The sequence below is a fragment of the Physeter macrocephalus genome, chromosome 6, assembly GCF_002837175.3.
Source record: "Physeter macrocephalus isolate SW-GA chromosome 6, ASM283717v5, whole genome shotgun sequence".
Lineage (NCBI taxonomy): Eukaryota > Metazoa > Chordata > Mammalia > Artiodactyla > Physeteridae > Physeter > Physeter macrocephalus.
This window is the reverse complement of record NC_041219.1, coordinates 73741212-73763805: the sequence shown is the minus strand read 5'-3', so window position 1 is coordinate 73763805 and position 22594 is coordinate 73741212. Positions and strand designations below refer to the sequence as shown.

Genomic DNA, 22594 nt, shown 5'->3' with positions numbered 1-22594 from the left:
GGCCCGCGTACCGAAAAAAAAAAAAAAAAAAAAAAAAAATATATATATATATACCTCCAATAAATTAGTCTGATTCAACAGAAATTCTGTTTTGGTGACGTTCAACTTATATTTATTAATATTTGCTGAAAATGAAATGTCATTATTGGGCACAAAATATCACATAAAAGAGTATCTTGGTTCTGGTTCCTTTCTATAACTGTATGGTATGAACTTTTAAAAGATTCCTGTTTAAAGTCACTGATTTTCATTAACAGAGAGAGGAAGGAAAGGGTAGTAGCATTTATTGAGGCCTTCCTACGTGCACTGTTATCCTGTGTGTGCTTACCTGTGTGATCTAATCTGCACAAATGCTCTGCGAGGTTGAGCCTCATTTTAGAGATGAGAAAGCTGAGGCCCAGGCATGCTTCGGGGAAGAGCTGTTAAGTCTCCACCCAGCACCTCCCATGCTGCCTTGATGATCCTCATCCGTAGCTTTCTCATTTACGCATTTCTCTCAGCATTTTTGTGCTATTGTCAGGTCTATTAGAGTAGATGTGTTAATCGTAGCATGTTTGCATTTCAATGGTAAAGGAACAATGCTTAAGGAAATAAAAGCAGTTGTGAGAAAAAGTGTAAGTAGCTCCAGAGAGAAAAGACAGATCTTAATGTTGAGGACCCTTGGCTGAGTGATTTGCACAAATAATCACATGTAGACGCAAGATGGCCAATCAGAGGTGCTTGGTCACCTTGGGGAGAGTATCTGGATGGAGAGTCAGAAGAGGCTTCCAACCCTCTTGACCATTATCCATCACAGCCTATTCCTGTGCGGCTGAGGATACAACTGAAATGGTCTCAAAACCTCCTCTATTGACATACTGAGGGAGAAATTGAAGGTTGTGGAGACACAGGAAGAATGTTCTTTCCTTTACCACTTAAAGCTGGGATTGGGGGAGAGAAAACAAGGTATGGGGTACAAAGAACTGACTGCAGGGGTCATGTTGAAGAATAGGTGGGTTTCTCTATTATGGCCAGAATCATGGATTCTTGGCTTTTGATCACTATATCTTAAGGGGACCGGGAAGAATGGGTTTGTCTGGACATTGGCCAGTCTTCTAATAAGAATTTTTAAATGAAGAGGTCCGGAGTGTCTGCAAAACTGATGATGGTGGAAGCCACTGGGGAAAAAAATTAAGTAGAGGTATTTGCCTAGTGTAAAAATAGGGTCTTTGACAAATATACTTAACCTCCCATGAACAGGTATTAATGTACAGAATATAGGTTTCAATGTACAGAATATAGGTTAAAAAGTGGGTAATAAGCCTGAGAATTTTAACTCCAGGATATTCATATGATACTACAGCTATATCCCAGAGACTTGATAGTTTAGACAAGTGATTGGCAAACTCTGGCTCACAGGTCATTGATCATTTTTGCAAATAAAGTTTTGTTGGAACGCAGCCACACACATTTATTTACATATTGTCATCTATGGCTGCTTTCATACTATTGTAGAAGAACCCACTAGTTGCCTAGTCTGCATGGCCTACAGAGCCTAAACTATTAATATTTACTGTTTGGCCCTTTAGAACAAGAGTTTGCTGATTGAGTGTCGAGAATTAGAGTGTCAATACAGTAGCTCCTAACTATCCATGGCTACTTAAATGAAAGTTTAAATTAATTACAATAAAAATAAAATATTTAGTTCCTCAGTTACATTTGCCACATTTTAAGTACTCAGTAGCCATGTGTAGCTAGTGGCCAACAACTAAGGCAGCACAGATACAGGATATTTTAATTATCACAGAAAAAGTTCTGTTGGACAGCACTCGTCTAGAACTTAAAGATATAGGTCTATAAGAAGGTAATATGAAGTAACTCAGAATATCAAGAAAATATTGACCTGTGCTGAAGATGAAGCACATCTGTTGCAATATTAGGTAAATTCAAAGGACGGAAGCAGAGCGATATGATAATGGGACTATATCACAGGTCCTACACCCAGGTGGAGGAAGAGGATGTCACACATAGTGTAGTGGTTAGAGAAAAGATTTTTGTTCTGTTGTATGTGTGTGATTGTAGTATGGCCAGAGGCTCAGGGATATCTGTTTACTTACTCCTTCCTTAATTCTGGGAAGAACCAAGAGTTTTATTTGCAAAGATATCTATTAAAATTAGAGTCCAACTTCATTAATTGCTATAGACCTTAAGTGGGCCTCCTGACTTCCTCAAATGAATTTAATTCCTGGAACTTGGTGAGTCAGGTGGGTCTGCAGGAGAATGTGAGGGCTAAACCCCAGGAAAGGACCAGATTTCACATAGAGTAAGAGAGAAGAGAAGAGGTCGTTGTGTGTGTTAGCTTTTATGGTGGCTGCTTATAGGTCATTCATATCAGCACTCACTCCTCTCTTATGAAGGAAGAAGCTTAGTGTTTCCCAAACTGTGGTTTGGGAGAAGAGGCAACTGTTAATTTTTAAAAATGAATTAGGAAAGAATACAGACTATCAGAGTGCATCTCATAGAGTAAAGGTAACTTTTGCATTAGTTTTACAAATACACTCACATACATGTATTTGCATGGTGGGTTCATAGAAAAAAGTATTTGAAAGTCACCTGATCTAACTCAACCAAACATTATATGACAGACGAATACCTGTATAAATCCTGAGCAAGTGTTCATTCATTCCCACTGATATTTTCAGGTGGTTAGTGAATTAAATATTTTAGCTAAAGAAAAGTTAAAGGAAGTGGAAATGGCCTAAGAGAGAAAAGAAATCAAAAGAAATTTACAGTGTCCATCAAATGATTTTCATATCTTTAAAGACTATATCATGTGGGAAAAAAAGACTAAATAGCTGAAGTTTTAGAGAGGCAGGTTTTTTTTTTTCTTGTCAGGAGGACTTTAGAACAATTATTGTGCCTGACCACATGGACGTATAACACCCTGCCCAGATGTAACCTGTCTAAAAGGAAATCACTGTTCCTTCACAGTATGAAATAGGTGTCATTTAAAAGTATCATTGTCCGTCTATTGACCCAGCTCACCCATTTCAGGCATCTGTGATCTCCCTTCCCTATCTTCTTCCACTTTCTGTATGTCATCGTTTGCCAGGTCTTGGCTGTTTTGTTTCAATATTGCTTTTGGTATGCTTACCCCATCACATGCCCTGTTCATCTCTTGCTTGTTCCCACTCTTCTGTGCCCTTGCTCCCACCTCCATCTGACGTATCTTTGTCACAGGTAGGCAGGGTCACACAGGTCCTTTAACACAGTGGTTCCCTATTTTCTACAGAGTAAATTCCAGACTCTTTAGCATGATATTCCTAGTTCCTTCTTTTCAGACTGCACCTCTTACACTCTCCTCTTCCATGTCTTTAAGTGTCAGCTGGCATCAGAGTACTTATTTCCTGGACGTGCCATCAGCTTTCTGCATCTGCCCTTTGTTCATTTCCTTTGCAAGGATGCCTTTTCTCTCCACTCTTCCCTGCCAGGTGAAATCTGTATAGTTAAGTGTTACCTAGTCACCGAAACCTTCTCTGATCAGCCCTAAGCAGCTTCCCCAACAGAATATAATTGTTTCGTTGTCCAGTTTATGGCATTTGCCACTGCCTCTGCTATAGCACTTACCGTGTCACTTAAGAGGCAGCTGTGTACAACCTAGTGTGTGTCAGGACTCTTCATCAGTGAACTGTCCCGTCTCCACAAAGTGGTGCTTCAGAATTTTGGCTCTGAAGTCAGATGGTCCTGGGGCCTATTTTCTAGATCCCACCACTGAACAACTGTGTAACCAGAGGCAAGTTACTTTATCTCTTTGGGGCTCTGTTTTCTCATTAGCAAAATTAGCCTGATAATAGAAACTATTACATTAGCTTGCTGTGAGGATGAATGGAGAAAATCCAGGGGAAGCCCTCCTACTTCACCCTGAGAGCTGATAAGCACTACTGGCCATTATCTAGCGAAAGCTCACTTTTCCTCAGGGCTCTGTCCCTCAGGACTCCTGTTTTGTCACTGAAATCAGATCACTCCATTATATTCTACATCGTTTTGTTTTTCTAGGAGGACACATCTCACAGGGTCATTTTGAGAACCAGCTTTTTAACGACATGAGCTATATGTGCTAAGCTGTAAATTCGGATTCTGAACGTCTTACTTGATTCTGAGTTTTGGGAGATATTATAGAACTGTGATCTGCAAACGTTTCTCTTGACAGAGCACCGGTGCAGAAGTCACCACTGAAAAATTAATTAGAGTCTTTGCCCAAATTATAGCAACAATAGTAAATGGGTAGACTGTCTTGATGTTACTTTTTTTTTTTATTCTAATCACAAAAACTGCCTGTTTCTACCAAGCCCTAGCAGTGAAAACTAGCAATTATTATTAATGGAAACTGGAAAGCAGCCCATTAATGCTAAGGTTCCAAAGTTGTGTACTACTACTCTACTATACAGTTAATGTGATATAGTACATAGAAAATAGTATAGTATGCCATAATGTAATAAAATGTAATATATTGCAGATATTCATGTACACTGGGATAAACTGACTATAAAACAAAGGTTTTATATTACAAAGTTTATAAGCTGAAGTATAATTTTAAAACTTCGACAACATGTATCTGGTTTGCTTTATACTCTCAAATAACAGTGTGATTTTTTTTCCTCTAGTATATGATGTTAGTATATAGCTTGAAGAGAAACCACTGTCCTATTAAAGTTTAATGTTTTCTTTTAAGGTTGATCAATCATACAAAGAAACTGATGGAGAAAGAAGAAAAATTGTGCATTAAAATTCTTCAAACTTTACGAGAAATGCTAGAGAAGAAAGACAGCTTTGTGGAAGAGGTATTTAAAATTTTTTCTTAGTATTTAAAAATAAAATAGAATTTCTAGAATATTATAATGAATGAATTACAATAGGCTATTATATAATTCCTTGCATTATGTATTAATGGTGTTGTGTACTTAGATGAATTAGATAATCTGAGTTTTTATGCTATTCAACTCTCATGTCTGCTTTGATTTGAGAAGGAACTAAGATTAGAATGGCCCAAGTATTTGGTTTATTTTTTATTATATTTTATCTTGATTATGTATATTTTTCTCATGTAACATCAACAGACCAAGTAAATTTTGTTAACAATGAGCAACTGAGATGTGTTATTAAGATTCTGTATAAAGTTCTGCTGCATATTGAAATGGTCTGTGCATTTTGGAATGTTGATTTTTCATTGTAAATACATGTTCATGTCATTTTCTATAATATTATACCAAGTATTATAAAATAATACTTTTTAAAATAAATGCAACTGTAAGTTTCTATTCTTAAGTATTGGACAGATGACTTTTCAGGGAATATCAGCTTATAGATAATAATTGTCAGTCTGTTATTAAAAATGACAGCTCAGGGCTTCCCTGGTGGCGCAGTGGTTGAGAGCCCGCCTGCCGATGTAGAGGACACGGGTTCGTGCCCCTGTCCGGGAAGATCCCACATGCCGCGGAGCGGCTAGGCCCGTGCGCCATGGCCGCTGAGCCTGCGCGTCCGGAGCCTGTGCTCCGCAACGGGAGAGGCCACAACAGTGAGAGGCCCGCGTACCGCAAAAAAAAAAAAAAAATGACAGCTCAGTTGCTCATTAAGAGATAGCTAGCAGCATGTTTAATACCCAAGGTGATACACTTAAATATAAAATATATATCTAGTGTAGGTTTTTTTAGCTAGCTACCTTTACCCTTTACTTTTATGCTAGGTATCAAACATAATTTGTACCATGCTCCTTAATAATTTTTTGGTCTGTTTCTGTAAATACTAATCATCTGCTGTGTTTAAAATTGGAAGGATTTTATTTTTATTTATTCATTTATGTATATGCTACCTAATTCCAAAAAGATTGTAGTGGTAGGGTTTTTTTAAAAAGTATTCTTGTAGAAAAGAAATACAGTGGAATCTTGGATATTAATAGAAGGGGCATAGCTTTAAAATACAGCATCTGAATCAGATGTTTCTTCAATAATCAAAGTGACTTCAGCTTTGTGTTCATTTAATCTATATTTGAGAAACATCAAAATACAGGTGAGGTGGTCAGTGCAGTTTTAGCAAATGTTTCTGTGACATAGGACTCAAGAAATATGCTTATAAGTTTGAGTATATGGTATCCTTTAAAAAAATGGTACATAGAGTTCCTTGGGATTTTTTGTTGTTTTTCTTTGGTTCCTCAAAATATTGCTGTAGATTGTTTGATTTTGGCTGATGTACTAGATCCTAAAGGTAGAAAAATGGGATCATATGAATTTTTGACAGAAGAGTGAGGTTTATGATAACAGTAACTTGTGCTTAACAGGAGATACATAATAAGCCTTCCAATTTTATATAATAGATTATTATTGAATTTCTCTAAAGGAAAATAGGGAAGAAATCAAGTAAAATTTTACTCTGACTAGTCAAGAGTATTTCAGCAAATCTCCCAAACCACCCTAAAGTAAATCATGCTGGCAACTGTTTCTCCTTTCCATTCCCAGGGCTGTCACTAGTTCAGGCTTTCATTTCCTCTTGTCTAGAAAACTCCAATAGCGCAGCTCCCTGAGACCTCCTGAAGGGAGGCAGGGCTGCTGTTTTCATAACTCCAAGGACACCATTCCCATCACGCATAATATGCATGGCACCCTTTGGACACGGTCCTCAGGGAAAGGGTCAGACGAGGAAGGCTATTTGGGCTCATTCACTCAGCTCACACACACTGTGAGCAACTATTAAGTGCCGGTTCTTGTGCCTGGGCACTGGGGAGAAGGTGACGAATGGCACAGCTTGCTAAGGGCCACCACGGGGTACATTTCACATGCTAGTGGACTCCGGTCACAATCTGCAGAGATCATGAGAGCTTTTCAGGAACCTTCAGGGGCTCTGCATTGCCTTGGTGTTCCAGGCTCTCCATGGTGCCCCCTATGCTTCCCCCGACCCTTCCTCATCCATTAGCCTCTAGAAATCTGTGCCACTCAGTGTGCCTGCAGTGTCCCTCAGGCTTTCCCTGCACTGAGCCTTGCTACATCTGGAATCAGGATTGTTAAAATCCAAACAAGCCTCAGTATCCGTAGTGTTATCTTTGTGAAGGAGCTAATGAGGAGTACTTATCAATTGCTTTTGCCAGAGGTGACTACTTTCTCAATAGAATTAGCAAAATACTTTGTACCTCTCTTTTAAGACACTGTATCTGGGTGTTTTAGTTCAAGTTTCTTGTTTTACAGATGATGTCACTGAGACCAGAGAGGTTATGTGATTTGCTCAAGGTCACACAGCAGTGTCAGAACCAGGGCTTAAATTGGAACTCCTTCCTCTCTGCCTAATCTTGTTTATTAGATCACAGCCAACTTTTACGAATGGTGTATATCACTATTAAGAAAGGTTCATATATTTTGTCCAGCATGTTTTGGGGTCCAGATTTTAAGTCATGGGCAGGCAGAACATAGCAGAATATAATATCCAAAATAGATAAAGGTTTAGAAAACCTCTAAGAAAATATTAAAGAATATGGAAGTGTAGTCATTAACTTAGAAAGAAAAACCTGAAAGAGACTTATAAGTATCATTTCTTAATTTCCATGTTTACTAAAGACAGAGTAAGAAAAAAATTTTTAGCTGAAAGAATTCTACATCTTAGACAACTTTTTCATTCTAAATGTTTTAGAATGAGAAGCATTTCTACTCGTGGAAGGAGAAGACTTTTTTCCCCTCAAGAAATTTTTTTTAAAAGCATGTTAGATCCAGAATGATTCAAATACCTATGCTGGGAAAGAGACAGGCCTGGACGATCTCTACGTGTTGTCAGTTGGCCCGTCTTACACAGCTGGTGTTCCGTTATCCGTGCCAGAGGACGGGACCTAAAGGACTCGCCGGTCTGGGGGACATGGGCTTGGGAAACAGATTCAGAAACTGGTCAAAGCTATTATTTTACAACTTATCGTGTATTCTCAGAAAAAAATTGTGACTATCAGTCCTGGGATAACAGGTGGTTGTGTTTTCATGATCATATTAGTTTCCTATTTATCAAAAAGTTAGTGGTTTACAACCCACATGTTTATTATCTTACGGTTTGGAGGTTGAAGTTTAAAATCAAGGTGTCGATTATGTTCTTTCTGGAGACTCTAGGAGGAAATTCGTTTCTTTGCCTTTTTTAGCTTCTAGAGGCCTCCTGTGCTCCTTGGCTCATGGCTTCTCCCTCCATCTTCAAAGCCAGCAGCAGTAGTATCTTCAACTCCCCCTCCCCCCACCCTCTCTCTCTCTCTCTCTGTATCTATATGTGTGTGTATATATATATATATATATATATGTACATGTATGTATAATTTTTTGAAAACACACAGACACACACAGACACACACAGACACACACACACACACACACAGAGACTCCATTGTCACATCCCCTTCTCTTACTCTGACTCTCCTGCCTCCCTCTTATGAGGACACTTGTGATTACATTGGAACCACCTAGATAATTCAGTATAATCTCCCCATCGAAAGATCCTTAACTGAATCACATCTGCAAAATTCACTTGCTGTGTAAGGTAACGTTCTCAGGTTCTGGTTGGTTAGGGCATAGACATCTTTGGGGAGGGCCATTATCCAGTCTATCACAATGATCCTTTTACTGACACTGAGAAATGGCATGTAGAGTGGAGATGGAGAGCTTACCTGTGGATTAAAATGTAGGGCAGTTTACATGTGAATGAATATGACAAAAAATGCTTTGACTGTATAGCACTTTGCTGTTTTCAAAGTATTTTAAAATATTTTGTTACCTTTCAACAGTTCTAGGAAGTATATAGAGCAGGCAGTGTTATCTCCAGGTTTGTAATGTGGAGGGACTCAGAGAATTGAATTGCAGTGTTACATACATTACCTAATACCTGGTTGTCTAACGCTTAATCAACTGGATTTCTTCTGTCTGTGTATCGAAGCATTCCCAAGAGATCTCTCAGAATTAAAACAGAAAACTCACACCAGGGTTTTTCACGCAAGCTATCCAAATACTACATTTGAGACTTCACTTATTTAAATTTAAAATCTTACCTTAAAAGAAAATCTCCATTTTCATTTTTGTTTATTTGGTCTCTGATACTGGAAGGTGTGTGTGTGTGTGTGTGTGTGTGTGTGTGTGTGTGTGTGTGTGTGTGTTCCAGCATATACTTGTGAGAGCAGGTGTTGCCACACTAAGCTGTGTGTGTGTGTGTGTGTGTGTGTGTGTGTCTGTGTGTGTGTGTCTGTGTGTAGCTGGTGCAAATTTAAAAATAGAGCAATGAACCAAATTTGCTTCATGGTTGAAACAGATGTCCTTAAAGCAATTTGCGACTTTGAGACCGAGTTTTCTGATTTTATTAGCCTTCTATGTATGATATATTAAGGAAAATCATCATGTAACTACGTTTTATCTGGTATTTAGTCTACCTTAAAAACATTTACAATTTGTAATCCCTTTGATTACAATTCCTTAATTAATTTTACTTAATATTCTTCCTTGCTTTTGTGTTCCTTTGCACCAAAAGGATGAGAGAGAAGATGTGGGTGGCAATATCTTGAAGATTCCAAAGAATAGTATAAGTAAATGAAAATTGAATTTTCTATTAGGCATGCCTGTGTGAAATCCAGTGATCACCTCTGTACCATTTGTTATAAGTTACAGTACTTATTTTAATTGAAGGTTAAAACATGAAAATTGTATATTGAAAGTCCTGAAGGGGGAAAGTTAGCTAAGTTTTATAAAAATTTTATAAAGTTTTGTTTGTTTAGGCGATTCTGGTAGAAAAGCAAAAAGTTACAAAGGATATATATAACTCTACCTTGGACGCTCAGTGTTCCTTTGGGATGGGTTCTCTTTGACAGGCTCCTTTAAGGTAACAACAGCAGGCATGTTTATTTGCATTTAAAAAAAATATGTATGTTGGAAAATGTAGGCAGGGAAAGAGAAGAGAAGGAATGTTTTTTAAAGGGCTTTAAGGCAGTGTGATTTCTAATGTTCTCCATCCTCAGCGCCATGCTGTTTTACTCTTATTTCTGTGACTCTCTACCACAAAATAGAAAGACCTGTTAGGATGTGTGTGCTGCTCAACAGTGTGGCTTAATTATAGCATCACACCTTAGGTTTGTGTACTTCGAGGTATTGTAGGTCCAGGTCTGAGTAAGGGTTCACCTGAGGTGGTCAGGAGCTAGAAGGAGCTGGGTGGATTGGATAGAGGTGGGCTGGTGGAAGGTGGAGCAGGAAATAGGAAGGACTGGGTTCAATGGATTGGTTTGGTTTTAAGGATTTTTTTTTTTTGGTCAATTTTCTTCACCTTATACTCTTCAGTATATAATTCTATTAAGATTTATAGAGCATTACAAACTATTCCCTCTCATAAAAAGGGAGAAACATATAAATCATTAATAGTAAAGATGTCTATAAGATCTGATCCTGAATATATAAAATTCATAGTTTCTGTACTGTAGAATTGGAAAAGATAATGAGTACTGAAAATATTCCCTGGTAGCCTGTGGAACTGGTGATTTACGGTCTCTTTCCTTCCATTGCAGTCAAAGAAGCTGACCTATTTAGAATGCCAATCATAGTTCCCCTGTAAATATATTCCTGTCTACTCGTAAGTTACACTGACAATACATGTAATCTACAGGACGACAAAGATGTTTAGTCAAGTTCAATATTCTTAAAACGTTCAGGTTTGAAGTGCCATATATCCTTGGAATATTATTGCAAAGAGATCTAGAAATCACTTCTACTCTCGTGTAGTTTTATGCTCTGGTTTTTATAAAGTAATGATAGCTAGCATTTATTGGGAGCTTCCTGAAAATCAGATACTCTTCCTGATCCTTTATATTATTTAACTTTAACTCTTTGTCATAGGTAGTATTATATCTCTCTTTTACTGATGAAGAAACCGAGGTATAGAGTTTGAGGTCACACATCTAGTAGGTGAAGAGAGCTGGTATCCCATCCAAACATTTTGGCTCCTGAGGTCTTAACTAGCATGTTAGAGCCAAACAGATGATACGACTTGCAATCGCAACTCTTCTGTTTTCTCAGATATTCAACTAAATAAAATGAAAAGTTCTTTAGTTTTGTTCTTGATAAAATTTGTATGCATGAGTACTGGAAAGCATAAGCCATTTATTCAGTGAGCTGCTAAGGAAAGGCTTGAAGATTTTAGATGGAGCTGTTAGGGAACAATATGATGCAAGAGCTGTGCAGATTTTTGTTTTGTTTTTTGTTTTGGGTTTTTTTGCGTTACGCGGGCCTCTCACTGTTGTGGCCTCTCCCGTTGCGGAGCACAGGCTCCGGACGCGCAGGCTCAGCGGCCATGGCTCACGGGCCCAGCCGCTCCGCGGCATGCGGGACCTTCCCGGACCGGGGCACGAACCCGTGTCCCCTGCATCGGCAGGCGGACTCCCAACCACTGCGCCACCAGAGAAGCCCAAGCTGTGCAGATTTTTAAGATTTATTTTTACAGACCTACAGATCAATATCCGAGCTCCCCAAGACCCACCCTGTGATCATGGTCTGAGTTGCTAGTAGCCCGAATATTATATATAAAAGTTCTAAACAATGCTTTATAAGATGACATGGTAGATAGCCCCTTGTGGAAATGTGGCATTCAGCAAACAGCATAGCATCTGATTGAGAGCTGTGATCTTTATGAATGCCCAGGTGGGGTAGGTGATATTTACACACTGAACAATGCTGGCAGACGGAGGCTTCTTGATTTGCAAGTTGGTATGTGGATTGATATGGAATAAAAATCTTTAAGAAATGGTGCCTTGAGTTATTTTTAAAATATCTTCCATCTTTTAACTTAAAAATTTACCGTCAGCTGAGTTAACTAGATTTTATTGTTTTCCTCAGCAGGAAAAAAATCATTGTAGTTAATCTTTTATTTCTGATTTTGAGGAACAAGCTAAAGGAATGTCAGATATATACCAAGGAACTTAACTCCTTCATCAAATATGCAGACTTCGCAGTCCCAACAGTAATCACATTGTTGCAAATTTGTAAATTGTATCAAGCTCCTCTTATCCTAAGAGTCTGTGCAGAATCATTCACCTTCTATGCATACACTCATTTCACTTTTTAGGAGGCAACTAAACAGATGTAAGTAGAATTGTTGTTCGGAGTGCACTGTAGCTTAAGAATTTAATAATAACTGTTTTGCTAAGGGAAAATTAATTTCAGTTTTAGCATCAGCTGCATTTTGTAGAATTTTTTTAAACATACGTTTTAGAGGTGAGTACAGTTTTTCCCCTATGTTCAAATGTTTTTTTTTTTAAAACTAGATACGGTAAGTGCTGTTGCAAACCTTTAGTACTACCTTCCTGTATTGTGAATGTGTGTGTGCGTATATGTGTGTATTGTGTTTTAACTAGGTAACTAAATGGTTGGAAATATGAAATTATGTTGATGTCTCCTCACAGTAAGAGATCTGTTTTAGAAAGATAATTGGTATACTCTTCCACTTTGGAATTTTTATTTTATATTTTTATCTGGGCAAAAGACTGACCATTCAGGTGGGCACAAAGGAAATACTTATGTTTAGAAATTTACTCTTTAGTTGCTGAGCTGGCTTGGTCGCTTGTTAGGCCATTCAAAGTGATACGTTTATCAGAATTACTAAAGTCATTGTAACCTCATTGTTAACAAAAATTATAAAGTTCTTAATTACATCTTGCCTTTACTCTCCCACTTAAAAATCTGACATAATAACATCACTGCCCCAATGATTTTTGAGATATGCTTTGATTCTGTAGAGATCAGTGACTAAAAGATCATGTTGAGGGCCTCCCTGGTGGCGCAGTGGTTGCGCGTCCGCCTGCCGATGCAGGGGAACCGGGTTCGCGCCCCGGTCCGGGAGGATCCCGCGTGCCGCGGAGCGGCTGGGCCCGTGAGCCATGGCCGCTGGGCCTGCGCGTCCGGAGCCTGTGCTCCGCAACGGGAGAGGCCACAACAGAGGAAGGCCCGCGTACCACAAAAAAAAAAAAAAAAAAAAAAAAAAAGATCATGTTGAAAATATTATGAATACTCAAAAATTAGCCAACTATTTATTGCCTCCAGTAAGACACTTGGTAGTTAAAGATTGTAGGTGGAAAATGGTGTTGTGATTAAAAAATAAACATGGATAATATAAAAAGTAAAAGAAAAGAAAAAAGAATAAAAGAAAAAACACTAAAATTAATATATTACTAAACTATCATGTTAATTATTTCTACCTAAATCTAACCTAAACTCTTTTTCAGGATGCATTCGTGATTAGTTTCTTTTAACTCCATATTATTCTAGTTTGTAATCATTTCAGCACTTATAAAATCATGTCTGTCTTGTTAGTACACTAACAAGACCTTTTATTATCCTGCCTTCTGAAGGATTTCTTTGGTGTGTGTTGTTATTTTAAATAAATTAGAAACTCCTTGAGGATGGGTCTGATACATACGATGAAGAAATGCCCAGAAGGCCTTTCAGAGCTGAGATTCTGTAAAGGTCTAGTTCTGTATTTCTCTCCAGTCCCAATCCACACGCCATAAGTGTTGTACTATTGGGGGCAGAGATGGGCAATCTTATTCGCTTCAGTGTTCCCCATGGCTGGCACTGTGCCCTGCACACAATCATTGCTCAATTAAGTGTTTGTGGACTGACTGATTTATACATAGTAGCAATAAATGTTAGTGACTGTCTGCTAGTACAGCACATTGCCCTTCACTAGGCATATCCAGGAAGTGGGTTCTAGAAGTATCACTTCAGTTCTACTTTGCGTCTCTTCGTTCTAGAAGTATCACTTCAGTTCTACTTTGCGTCTCTTCGTAACCCAGGACATGGTAGGTTTCTTGGTACTTGGCACACCTGCAGAGTTGGGCCAGCTGCAGGGAGAGCTACATACAGCATAGAGCACTGAAGGGGATTATCTTGCAGCAAATGCTTTGTCCGATGGGCTGTGTCGTCTTTGCTTGCTCTCTTGCCTGGAAGGGAAAGAACTGGGGAATCCTCAGACATAGTAGCTGAGTGGGTGCTCAGCTCAGGGAAGCTGCAGCAAAGGCAGGATGGCTGGACCTGGAGGCAAACAAATGGGAGGAAGGTTCCGGCCACTGGCTTCTCTCCCAGGAAGGGCCCCGCTCCCCGAGAAGGGGCTGGGAAGAACAAGCAAGGAACTTAGGCCACACAAGAAGGGGGACGAGCCCACTGTGAAGCCAGGAGAACCTGAGAGCAACTGGGGCTCTGGAGTGCCCCTGCTGAACTGGTCACTGAGTTTGTCAGGCTAACTAGTGTAAGTAGCTGTAGAGGCCACTAACTGTTGATCTCGAGCAGCACGAGGATCTCCTGCCACGGGACAAAATTGGTGTTTGGAACTGTTCTGCTGTTACGAGCGTAACAAGGAAGAGGGATGTAAAGGCTTGAAGCAGATCGGGCCTGAGACATTTTACTTTTTCCGTCTGATACCTTCATCTCTGGACTACTATTTGAACAGGTCCTCACAGAGGAGATACCCGACCTAGTATATGAGGCACTAGAACCACATTATTGTCCTTGCTGTTATTTAACTATTGTTGATTGTGCATCTCTGAAGAAGCCATTTGCAAAGTAACAATGTGTCTGTGGGCATTTGGAACCTCACAATAACTCTCTGAGGTAGGAAAATATTTTTTAATCTCCATTTTATAGATAAGAAAACTGAGGCCCAGAGTGTGGAATGATCTGGTAACAATCATATGATTCATAAGTGGCAGAGCCAGGGATGAATCAAGGTGTTCTGTTTCTACTCTGTATATGATCTACTCTGTAAATGACCATTTAAATTTGATTTCACCTTGTGAAACCACCCCTTTCAGACTTTCAGTTCTTTTACTACCTCTAGAAACCTGAAGGTTCAAACAATCTTGAAAAAAAAATTTGAAAAGGAAATGTATTCTCATTCTTTTTTAGGTACATACCCTAAATAATAGCAATAGCTACAACTTCTGTGGTGTTTACTATATAGTAAAAGCCAGGTGCTTGTATAAATGCTTTACAGTGTTAATTCATTTAACCTCCGTAACAACACACTGAGGAAACTGCAGCACGGAAAGGTTACGGAACTTGTCCGAGGTCACACAGCAAGAAAATGGTGGAGCTAGGGTGAAAACTCAGGCCTTCTGGCTCCAGAGCCCATGTTTGCAATCACTGCGGGAGGCTGCCTTTCATTCTAGTCTGGTATCAACTTACAAAGCCACAAGAACATCACTCATAGCTGTCAGAGGAAAACTATTTTCTTGTTTCAAGTAACACAAAAAACCTTAAGATATTTCTTCTTGTGTTTAATGATTTTGAACAGCTACCATTTGCTGATTTCTTCAGGGTAGGCTCGGTTTTTGCACATTCCATCTGGTACTTGAAACTCTCAAGCATTTTTGGATTAATCTTGGTTACACCAGAACAGCATACAACATTTTGAATATTTGCAGATTGCTCAGTGCGATGTTAGGTTTATCTTTTCCCAGTTTTTCTTAGCCTTTGGCTGAGTTTTTAATTAAAACTCAAATTACAGACTATACTAGTTCTGCAGCCACGGAGTAGGGAAAACAGACATGATGTGTTAATGAACACATCCTGGCAGCTTGGTTTAATGAGTTGGTGGCACAAAAAAATCTAAGTGAGGACATGTGACAGTTAGAATCAAATCGAATGCTTGTAATGAATATCAGATAGATGGAATAATATTGAAGATTCTAACTCAGAGACATGTACTTGTAAATTTCCATCCCAAGTATTGAGTCAATTTCCCTTTCTCTCAAAATGCCAGAGTATGTTCATAGAGTAACCAGAGATGTGCTTGCCAGAAGGTATGTGGTAACCAGCAGTAATCTCACACTTGGGCGTACCTTTGAGAAGGATGCTTTCTTTAGGCTTCTCATCATCTTCCACCATGGTGCATGCAGTCATTTATTCATTCAACAAATGGGCTGCACCATATGTAGAGTCGGCTGAGATTCCCTGTCCCGTTGGCAGAGTTAGATAAGACCTCTGGCTGTTGGCCAATTGCCCACTCTCTTGAAAGAGACATGTCAATTCCATATGCTTTTTGCCATTCAGGGCACAAAGTGTAAACACTAAGGCCTTCCTCCAGTCCTGGTCCTGCTGCTGTCTCCATGGCTTTGCCCATCTCCTTGCCCCGACCTTGCTATTTCTCTCCTCCTCGGTCTCCCAGGCTCTTCCTCTGCACTCTGTTCCTCTCAGAAGGTGCTCCTATGTCATTATCTTCTCCTCTATGTGTTCCCTCCACCTTCTTTTCTTAAAATTATTTATTTATTTATTTATTTATTGACGTATAGTTGATTTACAATGTTGTGTTAATTTCTGCTGTTCAGAAAAGTGATTCTGTTTTTTATATATATATATATATACATACATTCTATTTTATATTCTTTTCCATTATGATTTATCCCAGGATATTGAAGATAGTTCCCTGTGCTATACAGTCGGTCCTTGTTGTTTATCCATTCTCTATATAATAGTTGGCATCTGCTAACCCCAAACTTCCAGTCCATCCCCCACTTTCTTACTTTAAATGAAGAGTCACTCTCCCTGAGGCCACCCCTCTTTGTCAGTAGCTCTGTGGACTAGACCTTTTCTCTCATACCCACTGAGTGAAGAGGCTTTGTCTTCTTGTTCTCTCTCCTGGTTACTTCTAGACCCATTCCTCTGCTGTCTTTTAAAATCTGAGGCCCTCTGACTCGATCACCCTGGCTCTGCCAGCATTCCAGTCCCTCCCTCTCAGTTCTCTGAGACTTTGGAACCTGGCTCCCATTCTGTGTCCCCACCCCCAGACCTGCCATCGCTGGGGCAGCTTCAGTCCACGTGGGCCGTGCATCCAACACTCTGGCCCCTCAGGCCCTTGACCCCTGCATTTGCACTGACCTTCTCCCCTCCACACCCATCACTGACTTCTTTGGCAACATTTTGGAAGTTTTTATCACCAGGAACCGCTCCTTCCCCACAATAATGAATTCAGACATCCTGTTGGCTGCCCTTTCCTCTCTCCCATTCAGCTTGCTTATTTAACTACACCCATTATGACTGTCCTTTGACCTAATCAGAACCACTGACCCCTCTAGTTTCCCAAGTGCCAGCTTGCTCCCTTCCTCTGCCTGTTAACCCAAGATTTCATAGTCACAAGCCCAACTGTTGAGCAGCTGTTTAAGGCGGGCCACTAACAAGCCGTCCTCACAAAACAGCATGGAAGACTGGAGAGTGGTTCCCCATGAGAGAGTTGGGGTACTGTTGCCAAAAGGTAGGGGAAGGGTGCCAGGAAGGCCAAAACAACCGATGACCACTCCAGTTTCTTCTGCAATTTCTGCTTCTTGACAGATTGAGTAATTTAGATTATTTAAGTTGTTTGGCTGATTTCGTATGCATGCTCCACCTAACTGTATATGCCACGTCTTTCCAAATGAAACCAGAATTCTTGGCTCAAAGTTCCCGGACAGAAACGCTTCCACTTCACTATATACACAGGCACTCTGTGTTCTCCAGAATTGAAGTGGCTGAGGATATCTTTTCTCAGGCTGAGAAAACATATGGACAAGAGTTTGCTACTTCTTGCAGTCTGTAGCCTTTTGACAAGACATCTGCTGCAACATTTTTTGCTCTTGGATCATAGACTGTTGTTTGCGAATTGTTTTCATGAATATTAATCTTTGAAATCTTGACTGACATCTAAGTTGTTCTTTTTGGATTCTTTTCTTCTTTATATGCACCATCTTTAAATAATTGTGTCACAATATAACAACAACAAAAAAGGTTTTTCTTATGAAAAATTCCTACTTTAAAATCAAGGGCTAAAAGTTCTAACTCAGTAACTTACATGCTTTTTTTTTTTTTTTTACATTTGAATTCTCTCTCCTTTTCCTTTACTTAACTAAATGTATTGCCATTGGAATAACGCTTCCGCATTAGTTTTGCGAAAAGTTAGTCTTTGACTTCAGCCCTTGAAAGCCCCTCAGGAAGACATTGAAACTCAACTCCCCCAGGCCTTTGACTGAGTCCCAAGGTTGGTAACTACACCTTCTTTGTCTGAAGCTATGAACTTGAGAACCAGATCATGATCGTGAACTGGGCTACAAATAGCGTATTCAAGACGTTCACTAATGGTCTTAATTTCTAATCCTCCCTTTGCATGCGAAGATAATTGACAAGGCTGAGATGGAAGATACAGTGAGCACAACTTCCACCCTAGGGCCTTATCTAATGACTGTTGATAAAGTTTTCCTGGGCCTGGGTGGCCTCTACCGTGCTCTGGGTAACGAGTGGAAAGCAGTGTGTATGCTCCGTGCAGCTTTTAGGTTCATTTTTATTACGCATGATAGTTTCTGATGTATTGTGCTGTTCCCTCTGGGGATCAGTAATTCAGTCCACTTTGAGTTGTTTCATTTATTCCTCAATTAATAAAACATTTTTAAAAATTTTGTCGGAGTAGAGTTGATTTACAGTGTTGTGTTCATTTCTGCTGTACAGCAAAGTGATTCAGTTATATATATATCTATATTCTTTTTCATATTCTTTTCCATTATGGTTTATCACAGGATATTGAATATAGTTCCCTGTGTTATACAGTAGGACCTTGTTGTTTATCCATTCTCTATATAATAGTTTGCCTCTGCTAACCCCAAACTCCTACTCCATCCCTCCCCTACCTACCTCCCCTCCCCCTTGGCAACCACAAGTCTGTTCTCTATGTCTGTGAGTTTGTTTCTGTTTCGTAGATAAGTTCGTTTGTGTCATATTTTAGATTCCATATGTAAGTGATATCATGTGACATTTGTCTTTCTCTTTCTGACTTACTTCACTTAGGATGATAACCTCTGGGTCCATCCATGTTGCTGCAAATGGCATTATTTCTTTCTTTGTTATGGTTGAGTAGAATTCCATTGTATTGGGTTGGCCAAAAAGTTCATTTGGGTTTTTCGTAAGATGTTACAGAAGAACCTGAGCGAACTTCCAATATATATGTACCACATCTTCTTTATCCATTCATCTGTCAAGGGACAGTCAGGTTGTTTTCATGTCTTAGCTATTATGAACAGTGTTGCTATGAACATCGGGGTGCATGTATCTTTGCGAATTATGGTTTTCTCCAGATATATGCCCAGGAGTAGGATTGCTGGATCATATGGCAACTCTATTTTTAGTTTTCTGAGGAACCTCCATATTGAATAAAACATTTTTTAATTATAAGAATGAAAAGCCTCCCTACAGATACCTGATCTTAAGGCCTATTACCAAAGAGTTATCTGTGTGTTAAACCAGTATGCCAAACACAGCAGGAGACTCATTTTAAGGGGAACCTATTTGTTCACAGTGCCGTGGGATCTTCTCTTCCTTAGTAAACTACCTGTTCAACATTGAATTTAATCTGTTTTTAAAAATAGCTTGCAAGATCTCATTACAAGATCTTGCGAAGAATACTGCATTCTCAGGTTTTCATAAGAGTATTTCTTTTTCTCATTTTTTTAAGCCAGAATACTCTTATTATTAAAGCAGAGTTAATAAATTGGAAAATATAGTAACTCACTGATGTGCGATGAAATTATTTCTTCACCTCTATCTAGAATCACGTAAAAATTAGAATAGAAGAGATTTTTACATTTTGCAGTCCTAAGGGGTGTGTCAGGGTCTGGGAATGTATCTCACAGTTGAGATCAAGCACAGTTCCCTCTGAGGTCTGTTGGCAAGAGTCAGCTCTCCTCAACCTCTGAAGTTTCCTGAAAGTAAGATGAGATTCACACGGTTGCATACCATCCTGCTGATTCTTGCCAGGGATACTTTCTGGAAAGAGCATACTGAATATGTCTGCTGTGCCTGTATTTTAGGGAGAAAAGAAAATCTCACACAGCTTGGGAACTATTCCAGGGTCGGGCAGGAAGTTGAGGAGTAGATGAAGGGCCTGCCGCAGGGAGGCCTCTGCCACGGCGGCCAGTGATTCCACGCAGCTGAGGGACGGGTGTTGAGCGATGTTCCTCTGGGTCAGGGATTAGGCACCAGAGAGAGGATTATTTGGAGAAAAGCCTGGCCTCACTTCTACCGTTTTAGTCAGATAACCACACCTCCTGAGAACGTGCCACGAGCTGCATTATACTCTGTGGTAAAATACTAAGGATTGACACGATACCACCTGCATTAGTTTTCTTGGGCTGTCATAACAAAGTACCACAGGCTGGTAAACAACAGAAATTTATTTTTTCAGAGCTCTGGACGCAAGATGTCCAGAGATCACGGTGTTGGGGAAGTTGTTTCTTTCTGAGGACTGTGAGGGCAAGGTCTCTTCCAGACCTCTCTCCTTGCCTGTAGACGACCGTCTTCTCCCTCAAGTCTTTACGTGGCCTTCCCCTCTGTACACGTGTCTGTCTCCAAATCTCCTCTTCATATAAAAGATACCAGTCATATTGGATTAGGGCCCACCCTAGCGACCTTGTTTTAATTCACTCTCCTTTTTAAAGCCCGAACCTCCAAGTATGGTCCTATTCTAAGGTAATGGGAGTTAGGACTCCAACTATGAACTTTTGGGTGACGTGATCAGCCTATATTACCACCTCAGACTTTACTCTACTCATAGATAAGACGTGTATAAACGTTTTCTGTGTACGCTTCTCTTTTGCTCATTTGGTTGAGGGCAGCCGGAATGGACTGAGCAGTTTGCTGGCATCTACAAGCAGAGATTTAGGAAGTTATTTTTAAACATTATTTAAATCAGTCGAAACCAACAAAGAAACATAGAAAAAGGATTTTGCTTTCCTCTTGTTTCATATCTTGGATTAATGTTGAAAGAAAACCGTTGATTGGCATAAAAATTCCAGTGATGCTGGGAAGTACATGTATAGATGTTTGAGCATAAAATTGAATCACTATATAGATCTGACTCGTTCTGAAAACACAAAATGGGAAAATTTTTAAATTTGATAGAATTTAATGTTTGTGATAGTCTTTAGCCTTGGCCTGACTTTCAAAAGCATAGTCCAGTTTTTTTCTTGGGCACTTTTGACAGTGTTTCAGCACAATCACAAAGAATTGGAAGTTTCAGATATGATCTTTGGAGTTTCTCTATCTGCTCCAAATTAAAGAATTATTCAGGAGTATCCTTTTAGCAGTTTATCATTCTGGTCCTCTCATAAAAAATACGCGCTTAAAATCCTTCATTGAAAAATATACCTTTTCTAGAGGACGGGTTTCCTACTATTTGTAAACCACACGTGCACAATTTTATTCATTTTGATAAGTGATCAGTTTTTTAAATAGTTATTTCTAATACTCACATAAAGAGAAAGCAAGGTTTTTTAAATAAATTTATTTGTTTTATTTTATTTATTTTTGGCTGCGTTGGGTCTTCATTGCTGCTTGCGGGTTTTCTCTAGTTGCGGTGAGCGGGGGCTACTCTTCATTGCGGTGCATGGGCCTCTCATTGCGGGGGCTTCTCTTGTTGCAGAGCGTGGGCTCTAGGCGCATGGGCTTCAGTAGTTGTGGCACGCAGCCTCAGTAGTTGTGGCTCGCAGGCTCTAGAGTGCAGGCTCAGTAGTCGTGGCTCGCGGACTCAGTAGTTGTGGCACATGGGCTCTAGGGCTGGTGGGCTTCAGTAGTTGTGGTGCATGGGCTCAGTAGTTGTGGCTCATGGGCTCTAGAGCGCAGGCTCAGTAGTTGTGGCGCACAGGCTTAGCTGATCTGCGGTATGTGGGATCTTCCTGGACCAGGGCTCCAACCCATGTCCCCTGCACTGGCAGGTGGATTCTCAACCACTGCGCCACCAGGGAAGCCCAGATAAAGTAAATTTTAAAAAACATAACACAACCAGGAGCAGCACTACTTTTAGCCTAGCCTCAATGCCTTATTCCTTGTGCTTGTATGTGGGAGGAAGTGATAAGTTCTCCTTATTTTAAGAAAGAAAATGACTCAAGTCATAGTATTACTTTTGTAAATCTCCTGGTTTATAGAACATTTTTCTGATAGCTTAAAGCAGTGCTACTTTATTTGCTTAGGTGTAAAGTTTTTCTTTTTGTATATTTAAAATCAAGTCTTTCTAACAAATGTAAGGTAAGTAGTATCAGAAAAATACTTCCAGACACATTCACACAGTAATTCCTTCTGTTTGTAAACAAGTGACTGTATAGCTAAATTAAGATTTTTGATCACTTTTGTTTTGATTTTTGTTGTAATCTCTCCCGTGGGATTCTAAATGGTTACTTCACTAACTGCACAAGAGAAGGGAATTTTCTTAGATCATTCAGGTAAACATTTATACATGTATGTAAAGCAGTACACATGAGACATAGAACATGGTAGTAGAAAATCAAAGGTGTATGTGAGAAAATATTACCTATAATTAAAAACTAGACTAAGGTACATTATTCTGGAAGTGGAGAGCCAGTCTGACCTATATAAGAACAACCATCATCAGAGCATTTTTATGGATATATCACAAAGCTAAAAGGACTAAAAAAACCCAGGAACATTTTTTTTTTTTTTGCGGTACGCAGGCCTCTCACTGTCGTGGCCTCTCCCGTCGCGGAACACAGGCTCCAGACGCGCAGGCTCAGCGGCCATGGCTCACGGGCCTAGCGGCTCTGCGGGAC

The 22594-nt window shown here is 39.6% G+C and overlaps 1 protein-coding gene across 6 annotated transcripts in view; it reads left to right on the top strand.

Moving 5' to 3' along the window:
• The window catches only part of ITPR2 (inositol 1,4,5-trisphosphate receptor type 2), a 537217-nt gene that overhangs the window by 308756 nt on the left and 205867 nt on the right, over positions 1–22594 (top strand). For all 6 annotated transcript variants that reach the window (XM_024129066.3, XM_028491109.2, XM_028491111.2 and 3 more), the window contains one exon: positions 4712–4820. In XM_024129066.3, coding sequence (XP_023984834.1) covers positions 4712–4820 — 109 coding nt within the window. The remainder of the gene's footprint in view (positions 1–4711; positions 4821–22594) is intronic.